The 17,176-nt window shown below is 47.1% G+C and overlaps 1 protein-coding gene and 2 long non-coding RNA genes across 5 annotated transcripts; 1 reads left to right on the forward strand and 2 right to left on the reverse strand.

The window, feature by feature from the left end:
* Positions 1–862: 862 nt before the first annotated feature.
* LOC310661140 lies at positions 863–4,303 on the reverse strand. Its single transcript, XR_014503772.1, has 3 exons — positions 4,203–4,303; positions 3,059–3,186; positions 863–1,083 (listed from the first exon to the last, which is right to left on the reverse strand). It is a non-coding gene; the product is annotated as an uncharacterized lncRNA (long non-coding RNA).
* LOC310660816 (uncharacterized protein) lies at positions 3,750–12,321 on the forward strand. 3 transcript variants are annotated; one of them, XR_014503652.1, is made up of 3 exons: positions 4,396–4,520; positions 5,596–9,301; positions 11,774–12,321. XR_014503652.1 is itself a non-coding variant. In XM_083406112.1 (3 exons), exons 1-2 carry the CDS (start codon positions 4,424–4,426, stop codon positions 9,246–9,248), a joined length of 3,750 nt encoding a protein of 1,249 aa, XP_083262238.1. In that variant the 5' UTR covers positions 4,396–4,423; the 3' UTR covers positions 9,249–9,268; positions 11,774–12,321. The 3 variants fall into 3 exon arrangements, 1 of the variants encoding a protein (XP_083262238.1); XM_083406112.1 differs by having other exon boundaries at positions 5,596–9,268; XR_014503651.1 differs by lacking the exon at positions 5,596–9,301 and having other exon boundaries at positions 3,750–4,520.
* LOC310661118 lies at positions 4,835–15,225 on the reverse strand. Its single transcript, XR_014503738.1, has 4 exons — positions 14,727–15,225; positions 5,895–5,997; positions 5,623–5,780; positions 4,835–5,267 (listed from the first exon to the last, which is right to left on the reverse strand). It is a non-coding gene; the product is annotated as an uncharacterized lncRNA (long non-coding RNA).
* Between the last annotated feature and the right edge of the window lie 1,951 nt (positions 15,226–17,176).

Genomic DNA, 17,176 nt, shown 5'->3' on the forward strand with positions numbered 1-17,176 from the left:
AAAAAATAACAGCAATTTAAGCAAAAACAAAACGGAGCCCTCTCTGCCCAGCAGCAGCAGCAGCAGCAGTTCTTATAGACCTGTCAGGCCCCGTCCTGGGCCAGGTGGTGAGTGGCAGGACTGGGGCCCTCAGGCGCTGAGCAGGGGAGTCCTCCTGGGTGGTCTTTAGGGAAACCTGGGCCACCCCTCCTCCTAAGGAAGCATGAAGCAGTTCCCTCCTAGGCCCAGCCATTCATCCCAGTGATGCCCCAGTGATGCTCCTCCAGAGGGGATAATCCATGCGAAAGGACAGGCTGAAAGCGGAAACTCCCACAAAGCAGAGCTTCCTCTTTCAGGGTTTCATTCAATGTGAGAAAGCAAAGTATCAGCTAAATCTTTTTCTGGCCTACAATACACCCTGTTGCTTGTGTTCTGCATCCGATTGGCAAATGGAATGTCACGGAGGACCCTCTGAACATCTGTGACCATCATCACCTCTTTCAAATTCAGTTTCAGAATAATTTGGTTGCAGGAGATATGTGCCCTTTCTGAGAACTCGTACAATAATGAAAATTAATAACTTTGCAAAATCCATTCCAATGAGGAAGAAAGTTGAGAGGTTCCAGAAACTGGTCCACCAGGTCCATATGTCATGGCAAGTAGCCTCTTTCTCCTGAGCTGATCCAGCCTTCATCGTACAATCCAGAACGACACAGAAACACCTTTAGCAAGGTGACCCTCAACCTCGTTGCTCTAATCTTCCTCCTGCAAATGGAAATATTTGCCCAGCTCTGAATGTGATCGGTTTCCTTACCTAGGAGGAGGCAGTGATGGCCACCAACCTAGCTGTCTTTAAAAGAGAATTAGATAAATTGATGGAGAAGTCCATCGAGCTCTCTAGGCAAGATGACTATGCTCTGCTGCCCCAACAGACGGAAACTGCAATGCTGCTGAATACCAATTGCTGGAAAGCACAGGAAGGGACGGGGTTCTTGCTCTCAATTCCCGCTTGTGGGTTTTCCACAGACATCTGGTTGGCCACTCTGATAACAGGAAGCTGGACTCAATGGGCTAGTGGCCTGATCCACAAGGCTTTTCCTATGCCTGTAGAGTAAATGGCAATGTATGCTCAACCTAGCAGATTATCTAAGGGCCCATACATACTGCGGCTTAAAGTGAATAGTTAAGCTTCCTGTATCTCCATTAATTCTCCATTGTCCATCATATAATGTTCTCTTCCAAATCACTGCCTTCCAAATTTCTCCCTCCCTTCACATTTTCTCATACAGTCATACCTCGTGTTATGTTTGCTTCAGGTTACGTGTTTTCGGGTTGCGGACTGTGGGAAACACAGAAGTACCAGAATGGGTTACTTCCGGGTTTCGCTGCTCGCGCATGTGTAGAAGCGCTAAATCATGCTTTGTGCATGCACACAGTGGCGTAGCGTGGGTTGTCAGCACCCAGGGCAAGGCAAGTAATTTGCGCCCCCTAACCCGTGGATTTGCGCCCCCTAACCCGTGGATTTGCGCCCCCTAACCCCCAGATGTTGCGCCCGGTGCGGCCGGCCCCCCTGCACCCCCCACGCTACGCCACTGCATGCACAGAAGCGCCAAATTGTGCCGGCGCAGACACGGCACTTCAGCTTGCGAATGCTGTGGGTTGCGGACATGCCTCCGCCACGGATTACGTCCGCAACCCAAGGTTCCACTGTACTCTCTCTTTTTTTTAATATCTCTGTTGTGAGAAAATCTGGGTGTTGCCTGTCAGAAAGCAGACAGAGCAGGCACAATGGTAGTCCTCCCTGCTATGGTGAGACATATTTATTATTTCTAAATATCTAGATTTTGTTCATTTATTTCTAAATTCTTATCAATACATTGTGAACCACCCTGAGATCTATAGGCAGTGCTTTTGGGACCTTTCCTACAAACCAAAAATTGACAAAACAGCCTTTGTAAATATATAAGAACGCAAGAAGAGTCTGATGGATCAGGCCAATGGCTCATATGCTCAAGAGCCTTTTTGGAGTGAAGTGCTGACTAGTGGGAACATTCTCCACTATCTCTCAACTTCCTTCTCTCCTTGAAAGTGATCTTTGTCAACTAGCAAACTTGCATCCCTGAATAGATAAAAGGAGAAGTGGCCTCTGGGCCTGAAACAGAATTGTGCTTAACGGGACAAAGGCAAGTTGCACGGCTCCCTCAAGACAACTCAGGCAAGCGAGATTCATCTGATTTCCATGTTTCTGGTAAGATTCATTTCAACTATTAGAATAAGGTTACCAGATTTTTTTGCAATAAATCCAGGGACACTTTTCAACTTCAATGGATATTGTATGGGGACTGATTTGCAAATCCGGGGACTGTCCCCAGGAAACGGGGACGTCTGGTAACCTGATATTAGAAGTTTTCACTCCAACCACTTCTTTTGCATGGCTGCTGGCATACTAGAGGGGATGTGGTGATGGGGCTCTTGTTCCAATGTCCTCGCTTAATGCTCTCTGGCTCTTTTGAAAGCTCACGATACTTGGAGCAAACGAATGAAGGCTGCAGTGCAAGGCTATTCCAGGCTTTGGAAGGGGCTGCAAGGACCCTCCCAGGATTTAGGGTTGGTCCAGAAAAAGGGGATGGCTGTGGTTGGGTAGCTAAGCAAGAACTTTGTGACAGAAAGTGCTGTTTGGCAGTGCAACATGCTATCTTGGAAAGTGGTGGAGATTTTTGATGGCCATCTGTCAGAGATACTTTAGCTGTGATTCCTGCATTGCAGAAGAATGGACTAGATAAACCATCGGGGTCCTTTCCAAGTCTACAGTTCTATGACTCTGTGGCCTCAGAAGGTGGTGTCCTGTCATTCAATGGAGGTCTTTAAGCAGAGGTTGGATGGCCATCTCTCAGGGATTATTTAGCTTTAAGTCTTGCATTGCAGGGGCTGTGCTAGAGTCCCCTTTCTTCGTATCCTATTGTTTCCCTGGAGGAGCAAGGAGGGAGGGAGCTGCCTGCGCTTATGGAGCAAAGGAGGGAGGGAGCTGCCTGTGCTTATGGATGGCAACCCTCAAAACTGTATTGGAAGATTGTGCTACCTCAGAGGGTTACAGGAACACCATCTGCAGCCTTTAGTCAATCTCATTATTTGCCTCCTTCCACACACAAGAGAGAGTGGGGTCTTGCTGGGAATCCATTAAGGTAGGATTGCTCTCTCAAGCACCTGCTTCCTCCAAAGATGGGGAGCAGATGGGAGAGAGGAATTATGGGTGCTCCTGCTTGCTTCAGAACATTCTCCATCCAAAAATTCATTTATTTTTCTTTTTATTTCCTTCCTACGTACATAAAAAGGTATGGCTGTCATCACACAGCCCCCACAGGAGGATTTGTAGCAATATATCACAATCCTGGATTTGCATGAAATCAGGGTGGGGGAGGAAAGCAAAAGAGAAGGCAGGGTTTAACAAGGTGGCTTTAAACCACAACAGAGGACTAAATAAGTGGAGGAAAACCAAGGAGCTATGAGGGGATGAGGAGGTTGAAGGAGCTGCAAGGATATGGGGAACTTGAAAGAACTGGGGGGGGGGGGGGGTTGAAGGAGCTGTGACAGGGTGAGGGTATGCAGTGGCGAAGCTACCTGCTCTGACACCGGGAGCGGCATACATCTGGGGGTGTGGCTGGCACACGTCCCAGGGGGTGTGGTGCGCCACTGGGGGAGGTGGCATGCGTCGGGGGGGGGTGCGTGGCAAGTGGCGAACATCCCAGGGGGCGGCTGCAATGTCACATACACACACACCCCGAATGGCACCTGGGGCAGACTGCCTACCCCACCCCCACCTTCGTCCACCAATGAGGCTATGAAGGTGTGGGTTTGACAGAACTGGCAATCTACGCAAGCAGGGGTAGCAGCTCCTAGTATTGCATTTTATTGTTATCCAATTTTCATCCAATGGAATTCAAATTGCAGGACAATAAATTGCAATGCAATGAATAGAAGCAGTGAAAAATGCCATTAAAAACCAATCTAAATATGTGGTGCAGAGATGCTGCAGACCCCCTGAATGAAGCTTGTGGGCAACTGGTGGTCCGCAGACCACAGCTGGGAAACCCCTCTTCTAGTGCAACATAGGACTGCAATGGAGACAGGAAGAGGGGGCGGCTGATGCTCAGATTCTCCCCCTGTGCTCTGGGTGTGCCTGCCACTTCCCCCAGCACTTCTAGCTGAAGCAGCATTTCAGTGACCTTCCTGGAAGCAGTGCCATTACTGGTGTGTTTAAGTACCTTGTTTGTCTGTTTGTTTGATCTTTTTGTGTGCTGCAGGCATCCTTCTTTCAATGGCATCACTAGTTCCTCCCTTTGTCCTCTCACACTCCACATCTGTTAAAATCTGTCCTGCCTCCTTTACGTCTCTTGTTTCTTGCAGGGAGGCAAAGGGAGAAGGGAGAGTGATTTGGACTGAAGCCATGGCCATTTCAGATGGAGCGGTTGAAATACCAGCGTTGGGCCGCCCATTTCAGCTTGGGATGCTGTATGACTGCCGCAAAGATGCCCTCATCCCAGGTAAAGCTGATGGGGAGATCACTTTGGTTGCCATATCTGGGATGGAACATGGCACTCAAAATGAAACACACTTACGCAAAGACTCCAAGGGAGATGACTTCAGCTTCTTCCAGAATAGGGAAGAATTATTGGTTATATGATGCAGGGCTGGGTTAGTGAGCCCTTTGTCAACAAGGTATCGTTACTGATGGAAGAAATGTTTCCTCCAGAAAATGGAACTCATGTCCAAAATGGAAGAAAAAGGGATAGAAACTTTGACAAAGGAAATGCAAGCAAAAATTAAGAGACGCTTAAAAAGATTAGGAGGAGTACATTGTGAAAAACATTAAAACCAGCAACAGGAAGTTCTTTAAATACCTTTGTAGCAGAAGACCATCTATGGAGGAGGTTTGACACTTTAATGACAAGGGAGTCAAAGGACTGCTAATGGAGTATAAGGAGATTGAGGAGACGCTGAATGAATTATTTGCCTCTGTCTTCACGACAGAAGACTGAGGGCCGATCCCAGTGCCTGAACTAACGTACTCAGGAAGAGAGCCTGAGAGAAAATGAGACAGGTTGTGGTGACAAATCAGGTCAGGGTAGCATCCACATGAGTTCTTAAAGCCCTTAATTGTGATATTCTTTGAGAATATCAGAAAGCATATAGATTCCTGTGGCACATAATTCACAAATGGTGCTCACCAAGAGGACATTCTTGGGGGCTTTAGCAAATCAGCATGGGACACAGAAAATGAGTTTCCTATGCTGAAGAGAAACTAAAAATTCTGACAGTTGAAGGTGTCCACAGGGAAACACAATCATCTACAGGGTTCACATGCCTCCTACTATCATCTCTAGTAAAACATTTTTTAAGTCTTTGCACAATGCTTTAGAAAAGGTGCAAAGCTGTTTGACTTGGGGTGAAACTGAGACCAAAGAATTAGTGTACTCACCATGGACAATGGTGGCTATACTCTACCACAATTAATACCTGTTGTTTCCTCATACATCCTAAGCATTTCAGGCAGCAGTGCTGTCCATTTATCTGAACATAACTAAAGCTTTGTGTGTTTGTTTTTCTGCTTCATTCAAGGGGTCACCCTTTGGGACCCAGACTCACTTCGGAAGGACTTGAGTATCCAAAGGCAGCCCAAGACTGAAATTGAGATCATTGCTTCTGATTCCATTGAAGATAAGACCTCTGCCCTCAATGCCTCCGCATCACTCAGAGTCAGTTTTCTGGGGGGACTGGTTGAAGTGCAAGGATCAGGCAAATTCCTTGAAGACACCAAAAAGTTTGGGCAACAGACTAGAGTCACTCTGCAGTACAAAGCTACCACTAAATATGCTCAACTGACGATGAGCCATTTGGGAATCCAAAACATCTCTTACCCATCTGTATTTGAGCATGGCATGGCTACCCACGTTGTCACTGCCATCTTGTATGGCGCCCAGGCTTTTTTTGTATTTGACCAAGAAGTCTCTTCTTCTGAGTCTGTAAAAAAGATAGAAGCAGAACTCCGAGGTGCAATCCAGCTCTTTATCGTCTCTGCTGAAGGAAAATTTGCCTTCAAAACAACAGAGAGGGAGAGGAAATACACTGAGAAGTTCCGCTGCAAATTCCATGGAGATTTTGTTCTGGAGAGGAATCCAGTGACTTTCCAAGATGCCATGCAAACATATGCCATCCTTCCTGCAATGCTGGGGAAGGATGGGGAGAGGGCTGTGCCTGTAACTGTTTGGCTGTACCCACTGACCAAGCTTGATTCCAAAGCAGCTAAGATGGTGCGTGAGATCAGCTTGGCCCTGGTCTTTGATAGTCAAGCCATCATGGAGCAACTGAATGAAATCAGGATGAGATGCAATGACTTGACAAACACCCGCATTGCGAACATCTTCCCGGAAATAAAGATGAAAATCAAGAGTTTCAAGGATTTGTGCAAGCAACACAGGCAGACTTTCCAGAAACACCTGGCAGGAATCCTGCCTTCTATCAGAGGAGGGGGTAAAATGGAACAAGCACTGGTGGAGATCTTCATTTCCATTAACCAGTCTCCCTTCAACAGCCAAAGACTCAACGAGTTTCTGGATGCCAGGGAACGAGAGATTAATTTGGTGAACTCTTACCTTAATATTCTACATGAGATGGAAGTCATCTCCTCCAAGAACAAACTGGAAGAAATAGTGCTAAGCCCTGCAAATGAGTTTGTTCTCACATTTACCTTCAATTCTTTACATGATGAGGAACCGTTTTTAGCCAGCTTACAACAATGGCTTCAGAAACCAGCAAGAGGACAGACAGAGCATTGGAAGGCCTGGTTTGAGCAAAAAGACATACAGAGACAAGCTCGGAAAGCTGCCAAGTCCATTGTTGATTTTGCCCAAGTCAATAAATCCAATGGGAAGACCCGGTTCCTTGTGGCTTCTGTCCCAGATCAGGACAACCCAGGAGCTTCCATTTACCTCTATGAAGATGGGGAGATGGTCAACAGCAACTTTGAGCTGCCCTCAAAACCTCTCCCTCCCCTGGTTGGCCGAATTGGACATGACCATGTGCAGCTGACATTTCAACCCGCTGAGTATGGGAGGGCTGCAATCTCCAGCTATCAGGTAGAATACAAGATTGCAGGAGAAGGAAACTGGCAGATTGTGAATACAGACAACAGTCAGGAGACATTCCATGTGAAAGGGTTGAGGCCGGACTCAGAATACCAGTTTCGATACACTGCTAGGAGCAAACCAGGACTTAGTGAGCCTAGTGATTTGAGTAGATCTGTACAGACACTTCCTACCAGCCCTCCTGGGAAACCGAGAGAGAGAACTGTAGAGTCTTCCCAAATCAGTCTTGTCTGGGAGAGACCAAAGGTCATTGGAGCTGATATAAAGGAGTACAAAGTGGAGTACAGGGGGCTGGTGGGCGATAAGGACAGATGGAATGAAAAAAGAACAGGGGCAAGAAGAGAGTCCTGCCAGCTGGATGGGCTGAAGCCTCACAGAACCTACAGACTCAGAGTCTCCGCTGTATGTTTTGATGGGGCTGAGAGTGAGCCCAGTGAAGAGGCTGAGATTTCCACAGCAATGGAAGAAGAAGAAGAAGGGGCAAATATACTAGCTCGAAAATACCTCCAGGAAAGCACCCTAGTGGAAGATGGGCAACCATCAGTGTATGTACTTCCCCTGGAGGCCACCTCAGATCGATCGGCCCCCGTCCAAACATACCAGCTAGGAAAAGAGAACATGCAGGTCCCCAACAAAGTAATTGTGATGATGGGGGCAACAGGGTCAGGGAAAACCACTCTTGTCAATGCCATGATCAATCATATCCTGGGTGTGCAATGGGAAGATGATTTCCGATTCAAACTCACTCAGGCTGGAAGTCAGTCCTCAGAAGTGACCGCCTACGCAGTGCACCACCAAAAGGGTTTTGAAGTCCCTTATTCTCTCACTTTCATTGACACTCCAGGATTTGGAGACACGGGAGACAGGAAGCAGTGCAAACGGATAACAAAGCAGATCCGGGAGTTTTTCTCCACCCCGGGAGGAACGGATCATGTCGATGTCATCTGTATTGTACTTCAGGCCTCCAGTGCTGCCTTAACTCATGCCCAGAAATACGTCTTTGACTCTGTGCTCTCCATTTTTGGGACAGATATAAGGAACAACATCCAGATCTTGATCACCTTTGCAGAGGGACATTCTCTTCCTGTATTGGAAGCCATGAAGAAGGAGGATGTGCCATGCATTAAAGATTCCAGTGGTAGCCCAGTTCACTTCAAATTCAACAATTCAGCTCTCTTTGCCAACAATTCTGAAGAGAATGAAGGGAATCTAAATCCTAATGACAAGTTCTGGAAAATGAGCACTGCAAGCATGAAGACATTTTTTGACACGTTAAGCTTACTAGACAGTGAAAGCTTAACTCTGTCGAAGGAAGTGCTCAGGGAACGGAAGGAGCTAGAAGCCATCACAGAAGGATTGCAGCCCCAAATCAGAGCTGCCCTTGGAAAGCTGGAAGAGTTGAAGAAGACGAGACAAGCTCTGGATGAACACAAGTCTGAGATGGTAGCCAACATAAACTTTGAGTTTGAAGTAGAAAAATCTGTGCCAGGGAAGGAAGACATCTCTGCCGCTGGAAGATTCACAACCAACTGCATGAACTGTCACTACACCTGCCATTACCCTTGCCCGATCCGGAGAGATGAGGGCAAGCGCCGTTGTGTAGCTATCAATGCAAATACAGGACAATGCAATGTCTGTCCTGGCCGCTGCGTGTGGAACATGCACTTCAATCAGAAATACTTGTTTGAATATAAAGTAACAAAAGAGATTAAGTCCTATGATGAGTTGAAGCAAAAGTATGAAGACGCCTCTGGAGAGGCCATGACCCCAGAGAAGGTGCTTGGAAATCTCAACCAGGAATACAAAGAGGCTAAGCAAGCCTTAGAAGACCTCATCCAGAAATCATCTCAAAGCCTCCAGCGCTTGCATCAAATTGGGTTGAAGCCCAACCTGCTCTCCACCCAAGAATTCATTGACCTGCTCATCATTTCAGAAGAGCAGGATCTGGAGCCCGGATGCCAGGAGAGAATCCAGTTGCTGAAGGAAGTGAGGAAATCGGCTGAGCTAAAAGAAAACACTGCAAGCAAGGAGCCTCTGCTGCTGGAGGAGCAGGATCTGTGCAAAGAAAGTGAAATAAAAAGGCGTTCTGCCCTGCAGGCCAGATTTAGGAAGTTTGTTTGCTTTTGATGCACATTGCACCGGGACAGGTATAAATAAAATATTAATGGTTCTAGATTCAGGTAGGTAGCCGTGTTGGTCTGACGCAGTCGAAACATATAAAAAAAAAAATTAAAAATTTAAAAAATTGTGCAGTAGTGCCTTAGAGACCAACTAAGTTTGTTCTTGCTATAAGCTTTCATGTGCATGCACACGAAAAAAGCAAGGGATAGTATGCATGAGACAGGAATCCAATATCTATATTAAGACCAGGTCTCTCCATAGTTTTCAGTATCACTAAACAGAAAACCGTGTAGAGACCTGGTCTTAATAGAGATACAGTAGTACCTTGGTTTACAACCATAATCTGTTCCAGAGGTCCGGTTGTAAATAAAAACAGGTTGTAACCCAAGGCACACTTTCACCAATGGGGCCTTCCCCCCAAAATTGGTTGTAATCCAAAAAAGAGACACGCACTTCCAGGTTTGATGTGGTTGTAATCCGAAGCGGTTGCAAACCAAGGTACCACTGTATTGGATTCCTGTCTCATTATGTATGCTAATCATCTGCATACTATCCCTTGCTTTTTCCTGTAGGACTAATTGCAGTCATTAACAGGTTTACCATCGAGTCAATCACCCATCTCCTACTACCCTCCTGAGAAAACCCCACCCCACTCCCACTATATATAATGGTCTGGTGACTTCTGTTTCAGTGTATCTGAAGAAGTATGCATGCACATGAAACCTTATACCAAGAACCAACTTAGTTGGTCTCTAAGGTGCTACTGGACAATTTTTTTATACGTTAAAATATTAATTTTTAAACCAATATGCTGATGACACTCAGCTCTATCTGCTGATGGATGGCCACACCGACTCGGCCCCGAACACACTGACCAGATGCTTGGAAGCTGTGGCTGGATGGTTTCGTGGGAGCCGCTTGAAACTAAATCCTTCGAAGGTCGGGATGGCATGGGGATGAGGGACCAACTCCCTTCTCTTGCGGGGGCCCAATTAGTGCCATTGCCTTCCGTTAAGAGTTTGGGTGTAATCCTTGACGCCTCCCTTTCCATGGAGGCACAAGTTACAACAACAGCCAAGGCGACATTTTTCAACCTTTGCCGCACCAAGCAGTTGGTCCCTTACCTTTCCCACCCTGACCTGGCCACAGTGACCCATGCGACGGTCATCTCCAGGCTTGACTACTGTAATTCGCTCTACGCAGGGCTGCCCTTGAAGCTGTCCCAGAAACTCCAGCGGGTGCAGAATGCTGCAGCGAGGCTCCTCACGGGGTCTCTGCCATGGGAGCATATTCACCCAGTGCTTTTCAAGCTGCACTGGCTCCCGGTGGAGTACAGGGTCAGGTTCAAGGTGCTGCTTTTGACCTTTAAAGCCCTTCACGGCCTAGGACCCTCGTACCTAAGGGACCGCCTCTCCCGGTATGCCCCACGGAGAGCCTCAAGGTCCATAAATAGCAACACCCTAGTGGTCCCAGGCCCTAAGGAAGTTAGCTTGGCTTCAACCAGAGCCAGGGCCTTTTCAACTCTGGCTCCGGCCTGGTGGAACGCTCTGCCTCATGAGACCAGGGCCCTGCAGGATGTGATTTCCTTCTGCAGGGCCTGAAAAACAGAGATATTCTGCCCAGCCTTTGGCTTGGAGCCAATTTGATTCCCTCCCTCCCTCTCTTTCTTTTTCCTTTCTCCTCCTGTGATGAGGCTGCATTTTAATATTTTAATGTTTCAATATTTTAATGTTGTATTTTAATCTTGTTTTAAGTTGCATTCATTCAACTTGTTTTTATTATTGCTTGTAAGCCACTCTGAGCCCGGCCTTGGCTTGGGAGGGCGGGGTATAAATAAAAATTATTATTATTATTATTATTACTATTACTATTAATGTATATTGTTGCAGACGGACCCTTGGCTATCAGCAGTGAGTTCTGGTCCTCTTGAGTGTTATTCACCTCATGCTGTGGGTGTGCACATGGGGGATTGTGAAACCCTTTTTAACAAATACTGCAACAGGTTATCCATTTTTCTGTTGCTGTAAATAAAATGCTTCTCAATCAGTGTTTAGGGCTGTTCAAGCTCCACCCCACCCCAAATCCAGTTCAACACCCAATTTGGCAGTTCAGACCAGGCCACAATTTGGACTGAATTGATTGAGAACCAAATTGTTTTGACCCTCTGAATCAAGATTCAGAAATTTGAATCTTTGGTACTCCCATTTACAGTACTTGCATTGAGAAACCAAATGCTGTATCTACTTTCTGTTTCTCTCTCTTTGCTCTTTTCACCAGTTAGCCCCTCAAGAGGGGATTGTTGCTGCCAAAGGTTAGAAGGTTGGCTCCAGGGGTGCTTGTGTCAGCAAACAAACTTTTTAAAATACGTGTATGGGATTTGATTTATTGGGAGAGGATGGGGGAAAGATGGCAAAATACTGTGTTAAGTATTTTGAAGAGTAAATTGAAGGCAAGTAAAGATAGGGTGGCGATTGACTATGAAATGATGGAAAACATCAATATATAAACTCTCTCTCTTTTTATCTCTCTAGGGTCTGGGCAAGGTACTGAAGGATAAAACAAGCTGAACAAGCCACCAAACTCTTTTTCTTTTTTTTTAACATGTATGAATGAACTTGCAAAAGAGTGAAGGCAGTGGGACTGAACTGGGACTTTTAAGACTTCACCACCCCTCTTCCAAACCATTGTATGGAGACTATTGGGTGAGATTCTAGCCCCAGATTGGAAGCTAGAGCTGTTAATGAGCAAAGGCGTTAACATGGCAAAAGGAGTTGATGGCCCATCCGAGAGCCTGGGTCTGAGCAGACAGAGGTTGTCATGGTGATGGGGTGTGGGTTCGAAGTGACAGGAAGAGAGAGTTTTTACCAAGAGGTGCTGGGAAGAAGAAGGGGGAGAAAAAAGACTGGGCTCCATCTTGGGCAGGCTGGCTGCAGGCTGGCTGGGAGAGATGCCTTGGATTCCAGGGCTGCACTGCTCTGAGGGACAAGCCCCTCTTGAAATGACCATGCTGTAAGATCTGGACTCCCTCCATGCAAACTGAAGGTGTAAATAGGTGAATAAAGCATATTTTTCAAAGCTATGACAGTCTCCACCGTGTCTCAATTCTCCAAAGGAATACAGACCCAGGGTGAGTGCTAGGAAGCCCTGGAATCCTGCAGAGAGTGGGGGTGGCACCCAACTTTTGTAACAATACAAAGTGCTTTGTATGTCAGCTTCACCATTTCCTTCATTTGGTGCAGGTATTTCATTTTCAGTATAAACAGGACTTCATTTTCATAGCTCATTGTATGCCACAATGTCCTTTTTGTGTATTAATGTGATGTAAACATGAATGTTGTCCTCTGGACACACACATACAGAACACACATATTATAAACAAGCAATACTCCAGTTCTTATCTTGCGAACTTGCCGTTTAAATTGTTTAATCATGGCAATGGCTCAGCTATGAACTCCAAAATCTGGGATCCCCTCTAAACCAATGCCAAAGTTTTACAGTCATTTTGCAACATTTTGCAGTGCCCCACAGAGTACAGTGTTACCTTGGGTTAAGTACTTAATTTGTTCCGGAGGTCCGTTCTTAACCTGAAACTGTTCTCAACCTGAAGCACCACTTTAGCTAATGGGGCCTCCTGCTGCCGCTGCGCCGCTGGAGCACAATTTCTGTTCTCATTCTGAAGCAAAGTTCTTAACTTGAAGCACTATTTCTGGGTTAGCGGAGTCTGTAACCTGAAGCATATGTAACCTGAAGCGTATGTAACCTGAGGTACCACTGTAATTGATATAGGAAACCTGGGGTTGTAGTTAATGTCCCCAAATGCAACATTGTCCAATTCACTCCAAACAAGTGTCAAACTTTGGCAAACAGTTTGCAGTGAAAATCCTGTGGTTTGCAACACCCCACAAACAGAGTGATACACACTCTAAGCTGGGAGTCAAAAGCTCACCAAAAACCAAACATTGTCTAATTCACTCTAAACTGGCGCCAAACTTTGGCAAACATTTTGCAATGTCTTGCAGCAAAACCCCTGCATTTTGTAGCACTGCACCAACAGAGCAATAGTCCCTCAAAGGGGGGGCAGGTCAAAAGGTCACAAAAAAACCAATGTTCTTTAATTCAATCCAAACCGGTGCCAAACTTTGGCAAACGTTTTGCAGCAAAACCCCCATGGTTTGCAACACCCCACAAAAAGAGTAATGTCCACTCTGCCGCACGCTGAGTGCTCTGTTTGTAGGGCACCTCAAAACACGGGGTGTTCGCCACGAAACACTGCTGCAGACCTTTCGTTGGTGTTTAGCTCCACTTCGGAGTGAATTGGATGATGTCGGGTTTTCAGCAACCTCGTGACACACACACACCCGACTTATGGTGCTGATTGCTCCACTTTTGGGGCGTTGCAAAGCATGGGGTTTTTGCTGTGAAAAGCTATCGCAGACCTTTTGTCAACGTCTTGTACTGCTTTGGAGTGAATCGAATGACGTCGGGTTTTGGGTGGCCCTGTGACCCCATGGATTAGGGTGCCAATTGCTTAGGGCTGCCTTACGTTTTTCGTGACCCCGCCATCTTACATTGACTCCACTTATCTGAGCAGTGTGAAGTTCCAGGGGTGCACTACTGCCTAGACATAGAGCTTTGGTTTCTTTGGTGGAATGCTATGGCATTTTGCAATATTTGAGTTCATATTTATATAGTGGAAGCATTCAAACACACTGCCCCTGGAGTCCCACCCCAGGCAACCTGTTCAGGAGCTACTGAAAGGTCCAAGAGAACTAAGACCATCATAGTCCTCCTCCAAGCCTTAGCCAACCAGCAGAGTGACCATATCTGACCATGCCAAGTCTGGGTCAGAAACCAATTTAAAATAAATCTAGTCCAGTGCACTCTAAATATGTTGAGAATTAAACAGCCAGAACTCACTCAGAAATCTTACCCCCAAACTGTACAGTGGCATGGCAGGGGTGATGGGGTGGGGAGCATCAACTGTGCCATTCTGGGGGTGGGCACCGTGCACAGGTTAGGGTGGGGTGAAGTGGCGCTGGCAAGCCACCGCCTTGCTCCCCACCTTGCCTGGAGGACACCACTTCTGCTCCCGCCCCACCTCATGCGCTGCCACTGCTGAAGAAAATGTGTGACTGGCGGACATCTGGAAGCATTCCTTGTGTCCAAGGACTTTGTTCAGAATAGTCTCACAACTGCCACATTTAGGGAAACCAGGAACACTCCTCCTAGGCCCAGGCATTCATCCCTCCACAAATACTCCTGTGATACTCCACGTGAACGGACAATCCCAACCGTTGCAAAAGGAGACGCTGCGTTTACAGTTGGCAAGAAGGACCACTTCCTCTTTCAGACCCTTGCTCCATGTTAGACCCTCTGAACGCCTGTGACCATCACCACCCCTTTCAGATTCAGATTCATAATGACTCGGTCGAAGAGACCACATCCCCTTTCCAGTGTGCCTTGTACAATAATGAAAATAAATACCTTTGCAAAATCTGCTCAGATGAGAAGAAAATCGAGAGGTTCCAGGAACCGATCCTCCAGATCAGCATTTCATGGAAACCTGCTTCTTTCTCCAGAGCTGATACAGGCTTCATCCTACAATTCAGAGCAACAGAAATGTCTGGAGGGACCTTAAGAACATAACATTTAAAATATCCACTACGTGTCAGTCCCACAATGTAATATGTGCCTGTAATACGACTGCCCTTGTTGTGGTGCTAGGGACGCGGGTGGCGCTGTGGGTAAAACCTCAGTGCCTAGGACTTGCTGATTGTAAGGTCGGTGATTCGAATCCCCGCGGCGGGGTGAGCTCCCGCTGTTCGGTCCCAGCTCCTGTCCACCTAGCAGTTCAAAAGCACCCCTAAGTGCAAGTAGATAAATAGGTACCGCTTTATAGCGGGAAGGTAAACGGCGTTTCCGTGTGCTGCGCTGGTGCTGGCTCACCAGAGCAGCTTCGTCACGCTGGCCACATGACCCGGAAGTGTCTTCGGACGGCGGCGGCTTCCGGCCTCTTAAGCAAGATGAGCACGCAACCCTAGAGTCGGTCACGACTGGCCCGTACGGGCAGGGGTTCCTTTACCTTTAACCTTTAAGGTTTTCCCAGATAAAGCAGCAAAGCAAAATGAATAACGGCTCGGTCCTCTGCCTAGAAAGTGTGGAAGTGTACTTGGAAGAGGGACGAGAGACCTACCAAATGTAGCAATTCCCTGATACAGGAAATGTCTCTATGTACTGGTTCAATGGGAAAACTTTAGAAATTCATATGAAATCACTCCAGTGACACATTTACACCATTCCAATGTTGTTCTACTCAGAAGGAAAATGGCTATCAGAGGAGAATCTTGGGACCATGGGTAGGGGCAGCCATAATTCCTGAAACATGAGACCACGTACCCAGCAGGCCCCACTGCCGGGGTGATAATTTCTGGCATCCTGGTAGTCATTCCAAGAACAATTGCAAACCCAACCTCAGTGGACTGGGGTCTCCTTCAAGACAAAGGGTGTGCTTAACTTGGCTGGGAAAACAGGAACATGTAAATACTTTTGTTTCACCAAAAGATTGGAAGGTGAAGGTCAGGTGAGGGACAGGGCAAGCCTGGTGCTCAGGTTTCTGCCAGAAGACCCCTCCCAATTCAGGACATAGTCATGACAAATGTATGATGTTTTATGGGAAACTCTGGGAAATTTATAAAAAAGTGGAGCCATCCTTTGTTTGGGGCTTCCCTCTGCTTCTTCCATGTGGTAGTTTGAAGTCTTGTTGCAAGAATAAAGATCAGGCCTCCTGTTTTGCTTCAATCTCCTGGCTGGAGTCTCTTGCTTGTGACCCCCAACCTGAACCTATGGGATCCACAGTTAGGCGATTATGGGGTGCTCCAAGGACTCCCTTATACAGGCCCCAAATTTCACTCAGCCATATTTTTTACCACAAGAAGCCACTGGGAGGCCAGACTGGGGGACCTGGTTTTAAACCAATCCCTAACAGAATCCCTTGCAAGGCCTTCTCTTATCACTTCATGAGACATCAGGCCTTGAAGAAAATACATCGCTCACTGGGGACTCTTGGCCTCCCCTCCAACATTTCTCCCATGGAAACAGAATTTGCTTCAGGAAAGGAAAGGCTGAAACCGGACCTGCTAGGCCCCTCGGTGAAGGGGTACAGTTAGGGTTACCCCAGAAAGCCCTAAAACCTCTTTGTGAATTCCCCCCAGTCAGGCCTCAGCGTACGCATTTTAAAACTGCATATTCCTCTAAGACAAAAAGCACCAGCTAAGCAGTCCTCTCTGTAACAAAAATGCTGTAACAAACCTACAGCTGAGAACAGTAAAGCTTTTCGCTTCCCAGATCGAAGATGACCTTGTCCTGGTACATTGACTTGCAACATACGTCCGGGAGCAGAGCCAGGGAAGGAAAAGCAACATTTCTATGTAAGAATCTGTGAAGGGGGAAGAGGAAAAAAAGGGGTTTGAAAAAAGTATAAAACCTGCTTGTAAAATGTTTTGGGTGCGGCCTGTCTTTTGTGAACTGAATCACACAGGTGCCTCGCCCCCCCCCATGGCAGAATAAAACGCTCTTTCTCTGGATTAACCCCTTGGTGTCGTTTGGCTCCTTTTGTCTCTGCTCGGGTGCAACAATTATTCCTACCCATGGATATTTCTGGTGCAGTGGCGTAGTGTGGATTGTCAGCACCCGGGGCAAGGCAAGTAATTTGCGCCCCCTAACCTGGGGCAAGGCAAGTAATTTGCGCCCCCTCCCCCCCCCCACTGCACTGTCCCTCCCCCAGATAGTCCCTCGCTCTCTCTCCGCACCGCACCACACCGCACGCCTGGCACCCTCCCCTCCACAGTGGGCGGCGACCCAGCGGCTCGGATCAGATTCGCACAGCCAGCACTGCAGTGAGAGAGAGTGAGTGAGCCAGGTAGGGGCAGAGAGCT

This window comes from Podarcis tiliguerta (assembly GCF_965153285.1).
Source record: "Podarcis tiliguerta genome assembly, chromosome: 12".
Lineage (NCBI taxonomy): Eukaryota > Metazoa > Chordata > Lepidosauria > Squamata > Lacertidae > Podarcis > Podarcis tiliguerta.